Here is a 13855-nt window from a genome sequence, read left to right on the forward strand (position 1 = left end):
TTCTCATTGTGCCCCAATAAAAGCTTCTTCCTATGGGGTGTACCGCAGTGGGCTCGCTGCTGTGTGGTGCGTGGCCCCACCCCCTGCTCCCTCCTTACTGGCTTTGAATTACTGGTGCAGTAGTTTAAATGGCCCTTGCTACTGCCTCTGTACCTGTGAATGCAGGGAGAGCGGAGACGGTACAGTGTTGTATGGCCACGTTATTGTCAATCAAGATATCACATCACTGAAAACTGAACATGGCCTGGCAATGAAGGGGGTGAAACATGCTGGTACTGAGATGGTTAAGGACCTTTTTATAGGATTTAATGTCTCATAAAACGCTCAGAAGTCTGTCATTACTTTAAGAATGCTTTTCTTTATCATCCATTGAGTTGCACAGAAATTCTTAGGATTCTTAGTCTGTCATGGTTATACTGCCTCTTATGGGAGAAACGGACACTGGTAACAATAAAACATTGGTCAGCATGAAATACCCTTGCCCACACCTTCATGTCTCTGTGTTTAGCAACTGTCCTCGGGTGGAAATTTATTTTTCAGCTGTGCAGTTCTCTGTTGATTTTGATGATCTTCCTGCTATCACGAGCTGCAGGTAGATTCATGAAAACCGTGAATGACTCTTCGGTTGGCCAAACAGCACAGGTTTCCAGTTCATTTCCTATACTGGTGTTCCCACTGCATTAGGCCTGCAGTTGGTAGTGATATTTGTGTTGCATTTCACAGAGGACTTCACTATTCGTGTCAAGGCAGTATGTCTGGGCATTCCTTATGGATTATCTTCCAGAACTGAGCCAGATTTCACTTGGCCTTGTCTCTGGAGACTCATCCTGGTGAGTGGATGTTGCAGACTTGCCGTGTTGGGGATCCTTGATTGTAGAGAAGCGGGGGTGGGGGGGCAGTCCGCGGGAGCCGCTAGTGTCATTTATTTTAAAAAAAGTCTTGAGAAGGGGGGGGGGGTTCAGTCCGCGGGAGCCGTGAGTGTCATTTTTTGTGACCAAGCATTGGTGAAGCACTCTTACTAAATGCTTTGGGTCATGCACATGGGTATGTGCATGGTAAGCTTGGGAGTGTGAGCAAACAATAGCCTCCTTTCTTCCTTGGATCTATATGGAAGGAACTTTCTGGTCTTGTACACAGTAAATGCAGCTTGATGCTGTTGTTGCCATCTATTGGTTTAATAGCCTTGTAACAGGCAGTTTTTCCATTTAGATCCATAATTATATATGGGCTCTATGCCCTCTGTAGTTCAGGCCAATTTCAGTCTGCAACTATTACACCCACATTTGAGAATTTATTTTCTCCTTATTGTGACAGTCACAATGGCATCAATGGCTCCTGTTTTTGATATCTTGTCAAACCATGGTGCGCGCCTGGACATATAGCTGTAACTTTATTATTTCAACTGTGTCATTCTTTTAAAAGCTTCCCAGTTTTGCAATCACATTGTGCTCCCGTTAGTACTCGTGTGGGCACCCTGATTATGGTGCAGGACTGTAGACTTCTTGTATCCGTAGCATTACTTTGCATGGTTACTGTAACTGGAGGGCCCGTTGAACCCAGAATCCCAGAAACTATGGGATACCCTTTCTTCTGCTCCCCATGCACCTCTTATGTCTAAATCACCCTATGTCCATTAGGGGCATATGGTAACTGAGAAAATATGTTTGACTACTTCAAATGGGACAGTAATATTTATCCACAATATCTTCCAGGATATATTCCATATTGGAAAGAGTGACTCATTCATACTGTTGGGACATATACTGTAAGGAGATGCTAATGTCTTCACCTCCAGCCACCTGTCTGTCTGTTATAATGTAAATGAGTCTAGGATAACTTCTAAGGGTCTTTCATTGTGGCTTGTGCTACTTGACCCTGTAATTGTGTGAAGGAGTTCTGTGTTGATTGGTGATAATGTTGATTGTGTCTACAAGACAGCAAGTATAGCCCTAAAGGTCATGCCTCTGAGTCATCTTGGCTGCTTAAAGGGATTAGTTAATTAGCTCATGTTTATTAGGTCAGGTCACAGGTGTATTTTCAGAGTAATATGAGCAGGATATGTATGCTGCACCTCTTTTACTGTATATAAGCCTGTAGTCTTTCAATAAAGATAGATATTCCTGTTTGACCCCCAACACGGAGCCTCGTCTCGTATTTGGAGGAGAATCATTTGTATGGGTTTCTTGTTCGGCTGGTTGGAGTGTTGGTAGCTGCCTTAGTGTTCGGAAAGGGAATGTCCTAAACGACTTTAACCCCTTTCATACTCGGGGTGTCGTTACAGTTACATAGTGTAGTTACATAATTGACAAGGTTGGAAAAAGACCATCAATCCAAACCTGTGTGTGTTCTTTTATGTCGGTGTTACATTGTATATCCCTGTATGTTGTGGTCGTTCAGGTGCTTCTGTAATAGTTTTTTGAAATTATCGATGCTCCCTGCTGAAACCACTCCCTGTGGAAGAGAATTCCACATCATTACCACTCTTACAGTAAAGAACCCTCTACACAGTATAAGGTTAATAAAATAATAAAACAATAGTGTGCTAAAATCAACCTTCTAATATTGCACAAGACTATAACAAGGATAATAGATATAACAAAACAAACCGATACATTTAAATATGTAACAATAAAATCCAATGTGTAAACAAATGATCACCACCACCACTTTTGGACTAGCCTACTCATCTAATCGTAATTAGTGAGTGCCATTAATAATAAAGATAACTAACTTGATCATAATATTAGTCCAATTGATCAATTCCAGATTATGGCTCGCAAGTCTGTCTGGTAATCTTCATATGCAATGTATGCTTTTATCTGAATTTCTCCATATACAGTAGTTCTCAAAGAAAAAGTCACGTGACATGTGACACAACGCGAGTGTTGTCTCGCAAAACGAGCAGGATTCAGGCCAAAGCGAAGCGGAGCTGAACGGCGTCGTTCAGAATTGCACGGAAAGGCCAGAGGACAGCTCAGCTGACCTCGGAAAACCTTGGGAACTGAGTTTTTTAAAGGTTTGCCAAGGTGTCCTCGGGCCTTTACGGCCTTTTCCGAGGCTCTCTGGTGTCCCGCCACCTCTGGCAGCATGCGGTATTGCATGCCATTGAAGTCAATGCGGAACACATTTTTTTTTGTTTCCATGGGGAAACTCGCTTTGGATTACGAGCATTCTCCTGGAATGGATTATGTTTGTAATCCGAGGTTCCACTGTAGTTGCCCACCATATTAATTTGTTCAGATCTTTTTGCAAGGTTTACAAATCTTGCGGAGAAATTATTGCCCTGCTTAGCTTGGTATCATCCGCAAATACTGAAATTGAGCTGTTTGTCCCATCCTCCAGATTGTTTGTTTATAAATTAAATCCCAGGACAGAACCTCCCCATTTATCACTACCCTGCGAACTCGCCCCTGTAGTCAGTTTTCAGTTCATGTACTCTTTGGTCTATGCTGACAGACCTTAGTTTGTACAGTAGATGTTTATGGGGAACTGTATCAAATGCCTTTGCAAAATCCAGATACAACACGTCTACGGACCTTCCTTTATCTAGATGGCAGCTTGCCTACTCATAGAAGGTTAATAGGTTGGTTTGGCAAGAATGATTCTTCATGAATCCATGCTGATTACTGCCAATTATACCCTTTTCATTACTAAAATCTTGTATATAGTCCCTTTTCATCCCCTCCAAGAGCTTGCATACTATTGGTGTTTGGCTTACTGGTCTGTAATTCCTAGGGATGTATCTTGGCCTTTTTTTAAATACTGGTGCTACATTGGCTTTTCTCCAATCTGCTGGTACCATTCCAGTCAGACATAAAAATTAGGAACTATGGTCTGGCAATTACTTGAATAAGTTTCTTAAGGACACTCGGGTGCAAGCCATCCGGTCCCAGTGACATATTGATGTTACGTTTTTCAAGTCTAATTCTGTCCTCTGTTATCCTTGAGGGTGCTTTGTAACGTGTCATGAGGATAAGCATTGCAGTTTTGGTTACTCAAGCCCCCTCCCCGTTTCCCTTGTGAGGACTGAAGAATAAATTCAGTACTTTCGCCATCTCTCCATCCTTTGTAACCAGATTCCCTTCACAATTCGTTATGGGGCCAATATCTGATCTGACCTGCCTTTCTTACTATTTATATACATAGAATTTCTTTGGATTTTTTTTACTCTCCTCCGCTATGTCCCTTTCGTGTTCTATCTTAGCCGCCCTGATTGCACCCTTACATTTCTTGTTTCATTCTTTGTAATGTTGGAATGCTGATAATGATCCCTCAGCGTTGTATTTTTTTTTAAGTCCTTTTCCTTTATTTCCCATTGGGGTGCGTGGGCTAATACCCTTATTTAATATGCTCTTAAAACATACCCATTTTATTTGTGTTGTTTTGTTCCTAAGATTTTATCCCATTTAGTATCTTCTAGCAAGGATCATAGTTTAGGGAAGTTTTTTTTCAATTCAGTGTCTTTGTATTCCCTTTTGTGTGATTTATACTGCAACAAATTGACCTGTGATCGCTGTTTCCTAAATTTGCCCCATATTTCCACACCTGTGATCAGGACTCTATTGTTGGTAATCAGTAGATCTAATAACGCTTTGTTTCTTGTTGGTGCGTTTACCACCCATGAAATTGTCCTGCAAGACATGTAGAAAATGGTGAGCTTTTAGATGAATGTGTGGTTCCTTCCGCCCAGTCTATGTCTGGATAATTAAAATCCCCCATTATAATAACAAATGCCATCCTTGCCACCTCCCCCTCCTCCCTCTGGTTAGGGGACCTGTAGCATACTCCCAGTATTATTTTGCCCTTAGTTTCCTTCCTTTTGTAGCTCTACCCATTCCACCTCCTCCCTTGCTCCATTAGTGATGTCGTCCCTCACATTCATTTGTAGATAATTTGTGATATACAGGCATACCCCTCCCCTTTTTTTACCCTCCCTATCCCTGCGATATAGGGAATACCCTTGAATGGTTGCCAGCCAATCATGAGAGCTATTGAACCAAGTCTCGGAAAATCTAAATCCTCATCGCACAACAGTAGCTCTAGTTATCCCATCTTGTCCGCCAGACTCCTGGCATTGGTGAACATGCCATGTAGTTTAGTCTGGACACATACTATCCGGATGCATACTATCTCCTTATTGGGTGTTCTGAGGTTGCAAATAGGACTTGTTACTGTACTAACCGCAGTTTTAGGTGCTTTAGTCAACCTACGACTAATGCCCCCAATACTACCCTCTGGAATTTGTTCCACGTGGTCTTCAAGGAACATCCCTTTGGATTGTTTCTAAATACTATTTTCTAGGATGCTACTGACGGCAAGAGTACCCATCTTCCCCTGCAGAAAAAGCCCAAGGAATAGACTGCCAAGTTTTACCCATCCCTCTTACTGTTAACAACTGTTTCTTTTGTCTCTCCACTTCCTCATTAAAGTGGTACTAAAGCTTTGTTTTAAAGAAAAAAAAAATAACAAACATATACTTCCCTCCACTGTGCACTTCGTTTTGCACAAAGTGGCCCCAAACGTCCTCCTCTGGGGTCTCGCGGCTCCTCCCTGCAAGAGCTGACACCCTCTGGGAAGCTCTCTCCCAAGGTGGTTACCTTGCAGGCGTGCTCCGTGTGATACGATCTGCGGCCATAGCCGCTGAGTGTATGACTCGGCCCTGCCCCCGACGCGCCACTGGATTTTATTGACAGCAGCGTGAGCCAGAGTGCACACCGAAGCCACAGAGCGGCTTGCCATAACCACTGACGCTTGTCCTTCTGCACTACACCTTTTACCTGGAACCCATATTCTTATCAGATGGACTTTTCCTTTCTTAATAGACTAAGATATGCCTAAGCCTGGATCACTGAAGAAAACCACGCTGTGCTCAGCCATCCCACTCCATCCTGAACAGATCTGATGTGGTGCCAGCTTTACAGGACTTGCTGTGACTTGCAGTCCCACTTTCATCTCTTCAGCCCAGCAACCAGATCTGAATGCAACTTACCTGTTTTCCATATGAGTGGATGTTGTTGTTTATTAACTTATTCTTATGATATATACTCAGAGGCGCCCCTTTTCTTGTTTTTTTTCCTAGTATACTGGAACCGGCTTTTGGTTTTCTTGGTGGCTGCCCTGACTGATCCCCTGCCATATAGTTCTATGTGTGCATATATATGTGTATATACACACCTTCTTACCTTTGCCCTTAGACTATTGTGTACTACTACTTGAGGTACCTGTGCTTTGCGCCTTTTTTACTTGTTTAGACCCCTTTCACACTGAGCCGCCCATAGCGTCGGCGGTAAAACACTGTTTTTTTTTTTTTTAGCGCTGACGCTGTGGGCGGATTTGCGGAGCATTTCGGACGCTAGCGGGGCGCTTTTAATCTTTGCTAGCAGCCGAGAAAGGGTTAAAAACGGTATAGCCGCGCTGTCCCATTGATTTCAATGGGCAACAGCGGTGGAGGAGCGGTAAACACATTGCTCCAAAGATACGGCTAGCAGGATTTTTTTACCGTCCTGCTAGTGCAACGCTACAGTGTGAAAGCCCTCGGGCTTTCACACAGGAGACAATGAAGCAGCTGTTTGAGGGCGGATTGCAGGCGCTATTTTTAACGCTTTAGCGCCTGCAATGCGCCCTCAGTGTGAAAGGGGTCTTAGACAATCACCAAAAACCTGTGGTATAGTAAATTTGCGGTGCTTCTTTATTTTTTCAGTATCTGTGGGTTTTTTTTCCTCGCGAGTAGACCCTAGGCTCATCTGACACCAGCTTCAGGCATTAGGTCCTTCAGGTGGCTCTTTGAGCTGCAGGCAGACCCAGTTTTCTGTTTTTTTTTTTTTTTTGCTTCTGCCTATTGGCTTTTGTTGCTATTTTGCCCACCCCTCTGTTAAAACTGTTTTTGATATCCCAACGTTCTAAGAATTCCTGTGAATAAAGAATAAAAGGGATTTTTTTACATACCTAAAAAAATACTTTTCTTGGAGTCCATTTGAGGGATACAGGAATTCTTACAATTTTTAGACTGGTGGGGTTTTACTACTACCTGCAGGAGAAATGGACACCGAAAAAAAAAAAAAAGCATGAACGCGATAAACAAATTACCTTCTGCATTACATATGTGTAAAGGAACAGTTTTGCTGACCTTTTGTCCATTTGAAGAAGGTTAATTGCTTTCACATTATACTGTATGTATTTAAGTTTGCCAGAGAATCTCATTAGCTTCCTTTTCTGCTTCACTTATCTCTAATAAATGGGTTACAGGAAGCTGTGTTTCCAGTATTCAGTGTCTGTATTTCTGTTTCCTGTTTTTCAGGTGGCCGATGATGGATATGGGGTCTCCTACATAATAGTTGGTGAAAATCTGATCAACTTCCATGTGTCCTGCAAGGTCTCCAGCCATGAGACAGTGAGTGCCCTGAATATTTTCCAAATTATTTTTGACTAATCATTCATTATTGACCTGCTACTTTTCAGGAGATATTTCTGCCATCCTGAAGTTAAAAAAGCCTGCAAAAACTCTAGGGCATGGGTCAACTCTTCAAACTATGGCCCTCCAGTTGTTCAGGAACTATAATTCCCATCATGCCTAGACATGTCTGTGAATGTCAGATTTTTACAATGCCTCATGGGAAGTGTAGTTCCACCACAGCTGGAGGGCTGTAGTTTGAAGATCCCTGCTCTAGGGCATCATTTACACCAAGAGGTGCGTCCTAAGGACGCTTGCTTTTTTGCACAAAAAAAAGTGCTGGCATGATTTATAAAATCATGGCTCACCAGAATGCTTGGTAATTTGTGAATGCTGCAAAAAGGCAGCGCATTTGTGTGGTGTGGGAAAACATTTAAATAAAGCACACATTCTGCACCTGGCGTGAACTAGTCCTAGAAGTTCACAGGCTTTCATTAAATATTCCCTTTGCTAGATTGAGCAGGGTTTTCAGAAGTCCTCTGGGAAGAAAATTAGACTATAACCACACTAAATGGGGTGAGTGTATAATTGCAGAGTAACTTTTAAAGATAATTAAATGAATCCATTGCCTGCAGAATATTATTCTTTGGATTAACCTATTTGTGACTTTGTTTCTTTATCGTACATCACGGGACACACAACCTAGTAATTGCTAAGTGGCTTATATTCCGCCTTTTAGGTGCTGGACACTGGTGTAATCAATTAGACAGGAAGTTTCCTCCCTATATAACCCCTCCCATACTGGGAGCACCTCGGTTTTTTCACCGGTGTATAAGGTGTTGGTCACGAGTGAAGATGTGCTCTAAGAAGCTCCACTGGAGGAATCTATGCTGGATTTAAATAGCCTCCATAAAGACCAGATCCATCCAAAGTACCATTGAGGCCAAATTGGATGGTACCTTCGGCCTCATATCCGAAGCACAAGGTTTTTGCCTGTAATGCCTCTTTTCGAAGGGCTGGATCCTGGGTTTCAGTACTTTGGTTATAACCACATACCAAAGATTTTCTGGCAGGATGCAGTTCAGGTCCAGGGGAGTGGAAACCCTGTCTAGGATCCCGGTCCCTGAAGGTCTGTTGACTTAACCCGCCGTGATGGGTGAAGATTGGGTCTGTGTGCTCAGCAGTATCCTGCGGCGGGGAGAAGGTAAGTGAAGACAATCCTTGGTAACTACCTTAAGGATTATCTCCCATAAGTAGCTGCATGTCTTGTCTGTTTTCCACCACTAGAGGCAGTAAAGAGACATACTTGGTGTTTCACTTGCCATGCTCTCCACGAACGAAAGCTCAGTGTCAGCCGGTCTGTTGAGCGGCTCACTTCCTCCTCTTCAGGCTCTGCCACAGTTGGGGGGTCCCTTGTAGTCAGGGTCCACGGCACTCCTTGGGGGATCTCTCGCCCTCCCCCTCTCGCCTCCACCATTTCCCTTACGCACGCACGATTTTGAAACCAGTAGGAGGGGGAGGGGGTGTGGTTGCTGCTGGTGTGCACGCCGTCGCGCTGGGCGGGCCCTTCAAAAAAGTCCAAAACGCCAGAGCTCTATAAAGCCAGAGGGACACAGCAGCTTGTGGCACGTAAGCACCTCCTGTGTGTTGGATACAGACATACCCAAGATGCCTACTCGGCATCAAGCTGTGCAGATTAGCAGGCATTGTTTTTTGCTAGACTAAGTTCAGCTGTTGATGCACCTGTGTTAAGTTCCTCTGCTTTTAGTTTAGGACTATGTCTCCCTGTAGAAAAGTTTCAGGGGCAGGACCAAGGTATCGCCATCTGAATCTGGTGGCCCTTCTCATGCCTGCGTGATACCATCCTTCCCTGTAGAGACTTGAGGCAGCCGCACAGGTTGAGCCATCGGACCTGTCGGGCATTGCAGCCTCCTCCAACATTGCAGCCACTCTGCAATGTTGGAGGAGCATCCTCACCAGAAGCATAAACCGGGGTGTGCCCCTTCTCCTGCTCTAAATCCTCAGACCAAGAGGATTAAAGTCCTGAGGATGAAAGTTCACCATCAGAGGACAGGGAACAGGTGCAGTCTAACGAGGCAGAGGTATCCGAAGCCTCACAAGGTCTGGAGTGGCAGCTGCAGTCTTTTCCAGAGATTCATACTGCATATAACTTACCCTCAGCCTAGACGACCAAAGACTCTGGCTTCTCCTTGGGGTTTTAAAAAAAAAAAAAAAAAAAATCCCATAGGTTGCTTGTACCTTCCCACGCCATCCATTACTGCAACAGTTCATTTCTGCTGGTTGGGCACCCGCATAAGCTGTTTCTTTTTCTCCCCCTAAAAACTCTAGCCGAGGAGTATAGGTTGCTAGAAAAACCTCCACAGGATCCTCATCCTGGTGCTGGCTTCAGGCTAGCCAAACGTACAACTGCTACTGCTGGGATGCACAGTTGCTGGTGCGCATTGCTAAGGCACAACAGCTATATCGCATGATTGCGGAAACGCACGTCTGCAGAGGATAACTTCCACATGTATGCCTAAAATACATGAGTTTGGAATGTACAAAATGCATGTGGGGTAAAAACAAGTCACAGAACATGTTTATTGTTGATCACATAAAGATACATGTTTCTGTTTGTATGGATTTATATGTTTTTTACATAGTAGCATGAGGATGCTTGGTCACATTAAAGTGCTTAAGTCGCACAGAGTCTTTTTTGCACAGAAATGCCTAGAGTCGCATTAAAAAAATCTTGATTGCATAAAGATGCTGGACCACACAAGGTTACCTGATCACACAAGTCCTTGATTACCCAAGGATACTTGGTCACACAAAGAGGTTTGTTTTCACAAAAATGCCTAAAATCGCATAAAAATGCTTGATTGCATAAAGATGCTGAATCGCACAGGGGTGCTTGATCACACAAGAGTCCTTGGTCACACAAGGGTACTTGTCCGCACAGTAGTGCTTAAAATGCATAAGATATTTGATGGCATAAACAAATGCTGAATCGCATAAGGATGCATGATCGCCTAAAGTTGCATGTTCACCTAGATTTTGCATGGCTGCATAATGAGGCATGATAAATTACGTTTTTTTTTTTAAATTATACAGGATTCCTTGTGTTCACGTAGGAATACCTGTCTGCATGGGTACATGTTGCGCAATGTTGCATAACACGTTCAAAAACGCATGCTTGCGTGCACGATGCCCGTTCCATAGCACACGTGATATATGTATGCGTGTATACAGCGTACACTTTTTTTATGTTTTGCCTAAAACATATTTGTATGAATCCATGCTTCCATGAACACACGCTTCCATAGAGGCACATGGCTTTAACACCTGCCACATACACATATGGAGAGTCATTTGCATATGTGTTTATTTACATGAGACTGCAGAGGTTGTCTGCATTTTGCAGGAGAACAGCACCTCTTCCAGTTGGTGGTCTTGCCCCTTGGGTTAGCCACCGCGCTCGGGTTTAAAGGCTGCTAGGGCGTGCCTCCTAGCAGGTCTAAAGGCCTAGGGAATAGCAGTAATGGCAGACCTAGGCAATCTGCTGCTGATAGATCAGACAGTAGCATGGCTGGACCCAAGTGTCTCCAGCATGGTCACGTATCTGGAACTCCTGGGTTAGGATCCCAGTCTAAAGGTACATTCTTACATTCGGTAAGAAGCTTGGAATGTTTGGGAGAGTTTTTCTTTTTTTTTTTACCTCAGACAAAGTCAGCGCTGTAAAAAAGCTGGTCTATGTGGTCAAGGCAAAGAAGAGTTCCTTACATTTGCCCTTTGCTTAAGGTGCTAGGGAAGATGGTGGCTTCATTCAAAGCGGTTCCCTATGCTCAGTTTCGTTCAAGTTTGCTATAAACATTATTCTGTTGGCCTAGAACAAGTAGATCCTAACCTAGCATTATCCAAAGAGTCTGGTCCCAGGGATACGCTGGAGTCTCAGTTGGTGGTTCTTAACCAAAAGATTGGCAGAAAGGAAGATCCTTCATGCCGGTTACCTGGGAGGTGGCGGCTACGAAGGCTGGTCTCTAGGAATGGAGTCCAGACCTGGAAGAGACCACTGCCCAAGGGAAGTGGTCAAGCTCCAAGTGAGCCTTATCCGTCAAAATTCTAGAACTACGGATGGCACGTCTGGCTTAGGGGCCTGGGTGTTTAGGTTGCAGGATTGTTTTGTCAGAGTACAACCCGACAATGCCACACCAGTGATTTACTTAATTAACCAAGGAGGCACTAGAAGTCACACAGCCAGAGGGAATTGAGCCATATTCTGGCTTGGGCAGAGGAGCTTGTGCCTTGCCTATTGACAATCTTCATTACATGAAATGGAGAATTGGCAGGCGGTTCTCTGGAGCCGTCAAAAATTGTTCCCGGGAGAATGGCCTCTACACTCCGACTTTTTTCTGGCCAAGTACCAGATAAAGGGTACCCCGGACATAAAATGTATTGGTGTCCAGGTTCAACAAGAATTTGAGCAGCTTTGTGTCAAGGACAAAGGATCCACTCGCATGCGGGACAGATGCATTAGTGACCTCATGGGACCAGTTGTCACTGGTTTATGCGTTCTCTCCCCACAGTGACTACTGTGGCTTCTATGCAACATCGGAGGGGAACGGAAGCCGGCCTAATGGCTCCGGCATGACCCAGACGACCTTACTGTGCAGGGATCGTAAGGGTTGTAGTAGAGGACCCAGGGTCCCTTACATCTTGTCCAGACCTACTTAGCAAGGGGGTATGCCATCCTGTCTTGCAAACATAGGAATTAATGGTCTGTCTGTTTTAGCCCGCATTCTTGAGGATCGAGGCTTTCAGAATCGGCGGCAAATTACCTTGATTCGTACAGGAGAGCTGGCCTCCAGGACCATGTTTTATAGTATCTGGAAGCCCATGTTCCTGGTGTGAAACCAAGGGGTGGCATCCTTGGAAGTATGCCATAGGTCGAATTCTTGCCTTCCTACATTAGGAAAGGAGATGGAGCTAGCCTTAAGTTCCATCAAGGATCCGATGTCGGCCTTGTCAGTATTTTCAAAGGCCGCTTGATTCACACTCTTAAATCCGGGCCTTTATACAAGAGGTAATGCGTATAAGTCCCCCAGTTAGGTCGCCCTTGTGCTTGGGGGATTGAGTCTAGTTTTGTCAGCTTACCACCTTGGGCCGATGCACCATATTTCCCTTTCATCCTTCTAACAAGGAAATTAGTGTTCCTGGTTGCAGTAGCCTCCACAAGAGAGTTTCAGTATTGGCAGCTTTCTTTGTATAGATCCATACTTAATTATTCTTAAGGCTAGGGTGATGTTAAATCCTCACCCAGCCTTATTTCCTAGAAGGATCTAGTTTTCATTTGATGTTTCTCGCCTTCCTTTTTTCCAGAACCTTGTTCTGCGGAAGGAAGAGTTATTACTTTTCTCTCAATATAGATGAGAGCACTTAAAAATCTATCTGAAGGTTTCAGATCTAGGAAACTGACGTTTTGTTGTGCTGCCAGAACACCCTAGAAATGGGCATGCAGCGTTCAAATCGGCTATTAAAATGGTTACGCTCTCTTGTTGGAGTGAGAGCAGTCAAGGCCTATCTGAAGACCCTGGGAAAGGGCAGGCAGCGTCCTAAATCAACTGTTTCTATGTAGATTCATCAGGTTATGATTCAGGCTTGTGGTTTAAAAAGAGGGTTTCCCCCTTTTTCCTTTAGAGTGCACCCTTCCAGGATAGTAAGCGCTTCATGCGCGGTGCATTACCAAGCCTTTATGACTCAGATTTGCAAGGCTGCAACTTGGTCGTCGGTGCATACGTTCACTAATTTATATTGGGTGAATGTAAGACGGCAAGAGGATGCCGCTTTTTGGCGCAGTATGCTGCAGGCAGCAGTATAGGTCCTCACATCTGATGGCGGTCTGTGTTATTTGTGTCTCCCTTCCCTCAGTAGGCATTGCTTTGGGACGTCCCACTTAGTAATTGCTAGGCTCTGTGTCCCATGATGTACGATAAAGAAAATAGGATTTTTATAACTGCTTACTTGTAAAATCCTTTTCTTGGAGTACATCACGGTACACAGAGCTCCCGCCCCTCTTGTTTGGGGATATTGGGACACTTATTGCTTTGCTACAAAAACTGAGGTGCTCCCAGTATGGGAGGGGTTATATCGTTTAATTGATTAGTGTCCAGCACCTGAAGGTGGAATATAACCCACTTGGTAATTACTAGGCTCTGTGTCCCGTGATGTACTCCAAGAAAAGGATTTTACAGGTACGCTGTTATAATAATCCTATTTTTGTGCCCTCTTGGCTGGAATGATGCCTTAATATTGTACAAGTACTTCAATACTCCCCGATAAACAATTGCACTCCTCCCTAACCTCTACACCCTAAACAATAACACCCCTTCCCACCTCTCCACCAAAAAAAGTTAAAGGTACAGTGTTTAAAAAAAAAAAAATGTATTTCCATTTTTATTTGTTAAG

The 13855-nt window shown here is 44.0% G+C and overlaps 1 protein-coding gene across 3 annotated transcripts in view; it reads left to right on the forward strand.

The window, feature by feature from the left end:
- LOC120916530 (carnitine O-palmitoyltransferase 1, liver isoform-like) overlaps positions 1-13855 on the forward strand; it is a 149094-nt gene that overhangs the window by 131805 nt on the left and 3434 nt on the right. For all 3 annotated transcript variants that reach the window (XM_040327555.1, XM_040327554.1, XM_040327556.1), the window contains exon 18: positions 7298-7390. In XM_040327555.1, coding sequence (XP_040183489.1) covers positions 7298-7390 — 93 coding nt within the window. The remainder of the gene's footprint in view (positions 1-7297; positions 7391-13855) is intronic.

Source organism: Rana temporaria, chromosome 10, assembly GCF_905171775.1.
Source record: "Rana temporaria chromosome 10, aRanTem1.1, whole genome shotgun sequence".
Classification (NCBI taxonomy): domain Eukaryota; kingdom Metazoa; phylum Chordata; class Amphibia; order Anura; family Ranidae; genus Rana; species Rana temporaria.